General features: G+C 56.4%; 1 protein-coding gene across 1 annotated transcript; it reads right to left on the bottom strand.

Annotated features, from left to right (window-relative positions):
• Positions 1–218: 218 nt before the first annotated feature.
• Positions 219–5,626, bottom strand: NKX2-6 (NK2 homeobox 6). The gene is made up of 2 exons (XM_051830491.2): positions 4,944–5,626; positions 219–2,302 (listed from the first exon to the last, which is right to left on the bottom strand). The coding sequence occupies exons 1-2, from the start codon at positions 5,209–5,211 to the stop codon at positions 1,671–1,673; spliced, it is 900 nt and encodes a 299-aa protein (XP_051686451.2). The 5' UTR covers positions 5,212–5,626; the 3' UTR covers positions 219–1,670.
• Between the last annotated feature and the right edge of the window lie 1,536 nt (positions 5,627–7,162).

Raw genomic sequence — 7,162 nt, 5'->3', positions numbered from 1 at the left:
GGTAACCTCTCTTAGAAGAAATAGCCTTGAACATGAGAGAATCACAAGTGACACTGTATGACAGTTCTCTCATGGGGAGATCTTACCTCTAATCTCTATTTGCTTTCCCTCAATTTAGTTGACCAAGGAATATTTCCTAATATTTCCAAACTTGAAGCACACATATTGCACTTTTTAAACCCAGATTGGACAACACTAACTATGGTTGAAGGACACTGTTGGTGTTTCTAAATATACCTTTATTAGCAATGAAGATGAGAAGTAAACAGGAGAAGTGATAAAAACAAAAAGGAGAGGAATTGGAAAGGGTAGTAAGAAAAAAGAACAATTATTCTTTTGATTTTTAGCTCAAACACATAAACTGGGTACTGACCCAGGCATAGTTTATAAGGACTCAAGCAGGCTCTGTTTCCAACTTTAGTGAAAACAACCAGGGCATATTCAGGAATGAGAAAATGTTATGGGAAGTACACTTTAATTAAATATGAGAAGTTACTAAACAATAGATTTCAAGCTCTGATGAGCCAGGGGTCCAGGAGCATGAAGAACCAGAGATTTTATTGTTTAAAAATGTGATCCAAGACGGGAGGCTGGGGGATTAGAACCAGATATTCAACTAAACATGTACCAGCGCCAAACTTCCTCTGTGATCCCGTCTTTCCATTACTACAATGAATTTGTTCCCGCTTTTCAGATAGTGTGACCTCAGACACATTGTCATGAGGTTGTCAAAATGTCATCACTGTAGGAACCCTAAAGTTCAGGCTTTCTACCCATCTGGTTAGGACGTAGGGCCACGAGGGGCTCCTTTCCCAGTCTCCTTTCAGAGACTGATTCTATTCTGAAAGAACACCTGTAAAGAGGAAGTGAGGAGTGTGAAACAGGCGCTCAGGTTGCCCGCCTGCAGGGCTGAGCCAGCTTCGTTCCCCTAGAACGCCTGGGCTTCGTTTTTTATTTTAATTCGAGGTTTAAGGCTCTGTAGAGAGCAGATCCTAATGGCCTGCGCTGACACGTAGTGTATGCTGACACAGACGCCAAGCACACACGGATATGTAGTGCAGGAGGTAGTTAGGAGGAGCTGTGCTGTATACAAAATGCAGTGACAGAGGACAACCGGAATGTGGGTACTCTGCCAGGAAAGCAGTGGCCAGAAAAGAGCGCTCTTTGCTGCATTATTAGGGTCCTCAGGGACACAGCCCTTAGAGAGCATTTAAACCCTGCAGGAGGGCATGGTTCGCAGCAGGGGTCCCTCAGGGGTCCTCCACCTCCCGGTTCCCGCACCCCTCTCCCTCTTCCCCGCACCTGTTCCTTTGATTGGAGGCTGGGCGCGCTCTGCACCACTTCCTCCCATCACACACTCCCCGGTGCCTTGGGTTGCGGTACGCAAAATAAAGGGAATCTCGGGTCTGCGGGGGAAAGTCCTCTGCCGCCGGCACACTGCCAGCCGCCCTGGGTTTTCTTCTTTTCCTGTACTGCTTCGACGGGGTTAGTCCCTCGGGGAAGAAAGTCCCAGGGCCTTCGGCGGGACGGCCGTTCAGGTTCAGGGGAGGTTCGCTGTCCCAGATCCGGTTGGGGAGGAGCGCCGCGAGGCCTCGGGTTTCCTCCTCCGCAGCGGTCCGTCACCTGCGCGGAGGTGGAGGGTACCGAAGCACCGCGTCCTGGTGGGCGCCTCACCACGCCCTGACGCCCTGCAGCGTGGCGGGCAGATGGTCCTGCGGAGTGACGCTGCGGCTTCCCGGGCCGAAGCCCGGACCGGCCAGTGGCGTGGGACCTGGGGTCGCGCTGCCGTAGCAACCGCTGTAGCCCGCGCCGTACGGGGCGCTTGCGTAGCCGCCGTAGCAGGTGTAGGGGGCTGCTGCGGCGCCATAGGGGTCGGAGAAGGCAGGCGCACCGGGACCCAAGCAAGGCTTGCCGTCGCGCACCAGTACGGGCACTGCTACCCGGCGCGGAGCAAGCGGGTGGCCGGCCAGTTCCAGCGACTTGTCCTGGCGCTGCCTCTTGCACTTGTAGCGTCGGTTCTGAAACCAGATTTTGACCTGCGTGGACGTGAGCTGCAACGCGCTGGCCAGGTGCTCGCGCTCGGGCGCCGATAGGTACCGCTGCTGCTTGAAGCGCCGCTCCAGGGCCAGCACCTGGGCTTGCGAAAAGAGCACCCTGGGCTTCCGCCGCTGCCGCCCCTTGGGCAGCTCGGCGCCGCCACCGCGCACATTGTCGCCGCCGCTGCCGCTGCCGCTGCCGCCGCCGCTTCGCTCCGGCACCGTAGTCGCACCGCGGAGGGGCGAGGCCACACTCAGATCAGGCTCTGAAAGCACAGGAAGGAACGCCGTCAGCACCCATCCCGAGGTGCACCAAAGCAATTCTTACAACGTTTTCGAGAGCGCCCTCTCTCCCCCGCTAGCCTCACTCCCGTCGCAGTCGTGCTGACCATTCCCCTGCCCAAGCTCGTACCTGCTGGAACGCAAATTATGACTTCGACGGACCCCGCTGTACTTGTCTTTTCCCCAGAGGCAGACCCTCGATCCAGTTTATAGCATCTCCGCTTTCTTCTTGGAATATTATGTACATGAGGCAACTTTTTTTTAATTTATTTTTTAAAGATTTCTTTATTTGAGAGAGAGAGAGAGAGAGAGAGAGAGAGAGATATCTTCCATCAGCTGGTTCACTCCCCAAATGGCCACAAGCCAGGAGCCAGAAACATCTCCGTGCGGGAGGCAGGCTTGGCAGGCAGGGGCTTTACCGCTACGCCACAAAGTCCGCCCAACTTCTGCCACAAGGATGGAGTATGAATGTGGGGGCCTATGAGGTTGGGGTTATCTTTGGGCTGCCCTTCGGAGGAAGGGCTAGGGGAGAAGAGGATGTGGGGGGTGGAGAGGGGAGAAGAGGGAGAGATGGAGAGAGAGAGAAACGGACACAGAGACTGATGACTGGAATCCTCAGAAGGTCCAGGCTTGGACAAGCACAAGGCGGGCTCGCGCGCACAGCAGATCAGCCCCAGGCCGTCCGCGGAATCCCGAGTGTGGCCCAGCTGCACACAGCCTCACCTTTGCGGTCATCACTGCTCCACCCACACCAGGGACGCATCCATTTTAGACGCGATGCTCCGTAATCCAGATTAACAAAATAAGGCGAACATATTTCCTGACTAGGAAACGGACGCTTTCTTTGAGGGCGATATAAAATTGAGATCCACATTTGGCTTCCTTCCTTCCTTCCTTCCTTCCTTCCTTCCTTCCTTCCTTCCTTCTCTCTCTTTCTCTCTCTCTCTCTCTCTCCTCCCGCCCCCCTTTCTCTCTTTCTTTCTTTATTAGCGGCCGCCTCCCCCTTTGGGGTCTTCCTGACAAAGGAGTAGTCCCGGCTTCACCCTGGAGTCCTCTTTTTCCCGGGAGCGGCTCCCAACAGCAGCGGCCTTTTCTTCCGTTCTTCCCTTCGTTCTCCTGTCTACAATTAGCTGTTTTGCTCCAAGGATGGGTACAGAGGAAATCCTGAGTTGTGCTGGACACTCGCGCCCAGAGAAAACTTGGGCGGGGGGTGCAATTAGTGGTGACGCAGGGCGGCGCGCGCCTAATTAGACCCAGTGCGGGCTGGAATCCGCCTCCGAATCCCCAGCTGCACTGCACAAGTTCCTAGAGAATGGAACTGTTTCCTACCTAAAATTTGAGGCAAGAAAAACTCGCTTCATAGAGACCTGCTCAGAAAACCTGAAGCTATCTCCCCTCGCAAGGTGGAACAATACTGAGTCGGGTTTAATTTCTTAGCAAGTGAGAAATAAACAACTGCTCTTCGGTGACGCTGGGGAGCAAGCAGGAACCTCATGAACGTGGCTGACCACACGGGCTGGGCGGCTGCGCGCACCCAGGGCACGCGCCGGCACATTGCCCCCTCCCGGTCACAATTCGGGGCCCCACCTACCCTGGGTCCCTAAAAGCAAGGTGGCTCGGGCCCGGGGCGGGTGAGGCTCCTGAAGCCCTGCAGGCGGGTCTCCTTCCCCCAGAAGTGGCCATGGAGACGCCGCTCGGGTTTGCCAGCGGAGGAGGAACGCACTGCGCGTGCCTCTCTCAGCCTCTCTCAGCCGGGCTGAGGCGAGGGCTGAGTTCGCCTGACAGCGCCCGGGGAGGTGAGTGTGTGTAGAATCCGCTGCAGAAAACCCGTGGCGAGTGCGGCAAAGCCTCAGGTCCTCCAAGCTTCCGGAGTCCGGGAATAAACAGCCTGCAAGTCCGTGAGCTTCTCCGAACACCGCCTGGCCCCAAAGGCCGCGTAGCCCGCGACGCGCGCCTCTGGGCCCCACTGACGTGCAGGGGTTTGGAGAGGGGACAGGGACTTTCGCATTCCTTGGTAAGTCGGGTCTCTCCCGCCCAAGGCTCCCGGGTCGCAGTAGCCAAGGCGGCGCGTCTACCCGCCTGCCCGCCCGGTCCCTGCCTGTCGGCAGGATGTCGAACACGCAGGGCCTAACACCTTCAGGACTCAGCCCCCATCTGGTCCCCACCTCCCGTTGTCGAAATGGGGAATCCGTGTACGGGAGTGGCGGTGCTGGCCAGGCCACTCGCGCAGCAGCTATGGGAAAGGGCCGGCCGCGGCGGACCCCACAGTCGATAGGGGTCCAACGCCTCCCTATTGCTTCCCCCACCTCAACCCCGATAGCTTAGGGTAGGCAGAGACTGGGAGATGGCAGGGCAAGGTGGACTTAGCACAGCTGTGGGGACGTGGCTGCGGGAGCGACGCGCGGCTGGCAATGAGGGGCGGCCGTGGGAAGAGGGAACTCTCGCCTTATTTTGGATCAGCACTCCGGGTCGGGAGGAGGTATGAGTGGGAGCTGTGGGGCCGGCCTTTTGAGGAGAGGCCAGGACCAGGGCACTAGCAGATGCATTTTCCCCACAGGCATAGATCCGTAACACCCCCGCCCCCGTGTTCCCGGCGTTAGAGCCTAGACCCGCGCGCCGACTCACGTGGCTCCCCCAGTGGTTCTCTGTCCATCTTCACCGATGCCTCACACGGAGCCCCAGGAGGCCTCGCGTCGCCGCCACTGCCGCCACTATCTCCGGCGCTGTGAATCCCCGGTTTTCGCGGCTCCGCATCTGTTCGCGGCCCTTGGGAGTTTTCAGGGGTGCGCTGCGCCCGGCGCCGTGGCGAGGCCAGGAGGCCGCCCTGCTCGCGCTGCGGCCGCAGGATGTCCTTGACGGAGAATGGGGTGGAGGTGACCGGACTCAGCAGCATCCCGCAGGCGGAGGGGGCGGGGCTGAAGGCTTTCGGGTCCCAGCGGAGCGCAGCGCCCTCAGCTTCCCGTCTTGTCGCTGGAAGTCCTGGAGATGGACCCTAGCGCTGGGACAGATTCGCGGTGTCCCGGACGGAGTCCTCCTCTGAGCCATCTCTGTTGGCCGAAGAACCCGCGCGGGGCACCGAGTCTGCAGCCCCCCATTGGTTCCGGCAGAAACCACGTGCTAACCCTGCACCTTCCTCCCTAAGCGCTTTTTTCCCGCGCCCTCCTAATCTTCCAGCCCCTAGCCACCTTCCGGGGAGGTTTCATTCTTATTGACGCTTCTCCAAAACCAAGAAAACGTGGAGCAACGTTGCCCGGCGCGGCTCGTATCTGCCACAGCACGGTGCACACGGGAGCTTCCGAGGTCAACCACGGATCCCCAGGACCCCACCCCCCCCCCCTTCCTCCCTGGAGGACGTGCGCGGATGGGGTGGAGTCCTCGCGGCGCAATCCGAGCCGGCCATCCGGACAGGTCCTTACCCAACTCCGCAGTCTGAGGCAGAGGAACGCGGAGGCAGGGACAGCCGGGCACCCCGGGGATTCCAGGTGCGCGCTGGAAATCTAGCGGGCGCCGGGCCGGACCGCCGAGGAGGAGCGAGTCTTGACCAGCCAAAGTCTTTATTAAGGTAGAAGCGTCTCTTAGAGGAGGCCACTTCCGGGAGCAGAGAGTCTCAGCCTTGGGAGCGAGGAAGGCGCTTAGAGTCTATAATCGTGTGTGTGTGGGCGGGGGGGGGGGGGGGTCCCTGGAATCTGAGACGCCCGCCAGGGATAAGGTAGAGGGAAGGGCACAGTCCCCACCGCGCGAAGGTGCCAAGGAGAGGCTCACCTCGCCCGCCAAGTCCCCTTGTTACCTCTTCTCTCCTTTATCCTCGCTAAAGCTGGTTGCTGTGAACGTGAGTGAGCGTGTGTGCGCTAGTGTATACACACTGTCGCTCGCCGACAGTGGGAGGAGGTTGTGATGAGCGTTCGCTCTCCAGAGAGGCTCCTGGGACGTGGCTGACTTAGTAAAAGGAGGCGGTGTGACGATGGTTAGGAGCCTGGAGATTGAACAGACGAACTTTTGCTCCCGAACATAACCGAGAGCTTTTGGGCAAAGTGTTAAGTTCCCGCAGCTTGGTTTTCATTAAAAAAAGAAAGAGAGAAAGAGAGAAAGAGAGAAAGAGAGAAAGAGAGAAAGAGAGAAAGAGAGAAAGGAAGGAAGGAAGGAAGGAAGGAAGGAAGGAAGGAAGGAAGGAAGGAAGGAGATAACGTCCAATTGTAGGATGGTTGCAGTAATTGAGAAGCCTACCATGAGAAAAAAATGATTTGATGCCTGCAGTCCCAGACAGAATAGAAGAGCATGTAAACTCTTTTAAAATCAAATTGGAATCTGTGCGGAGTTCTTTTTGGCATTTCAGATTGAATGCTTCTCAAACCTTCTGCAAATTCAAAGCTACAACTCCCATTTTTATGTTATTACTTCCTGAAATCCACATAGAAAACCCATCAGCTCCCCAGCCTAGTTTCAGCCACCAAGTCATGATTTCGGATGCACAGTATCATTTAATACTTACATGGAAGCTACCCCAGACTGTTCCCGCAGGGAGGGGGAGATCTGGGAAGTTTCGCATCTGCTGAAGTGGCTCAGCGCTTCTTGCCAGAGTGCATCCACACCAATAACTTGTCACAACCATAAGCCTTCTCTATTTTTTTCTGAAATACACATCCTTTGCCCTCAAAACTCCATAATCTTGTGATGAACCATTAACTTTTCTCTGATTATGAAACTCATCATTCACAATCTGGAATAAATAGAAAATAGAGGAAAGATGAAACAACATCCAACAGGAGATAACATTTTAGTGCACTTCCTTCTCCATTTAACTTTGCATACATGAGTATGAGCTCAAAGGGCATAGGCGAACTTCT

Source organism: Oryctolagus cuniculus, chromosome 2, assembly GCF_964237555.1.
Source record: "Oryctolagus cuniculus chromosome 2, mOryCun1.1, whole genome shotgun sequence".
NCBI lineage: Eukaryota > Metazoa > Chordata > Mammalia > Lagomorpha > Leporidae > Oryctolagus > Oryctolagus cuniculus.
This window is presented reverse-complemented; position numbering and strand designations above follow the sequence as displayed.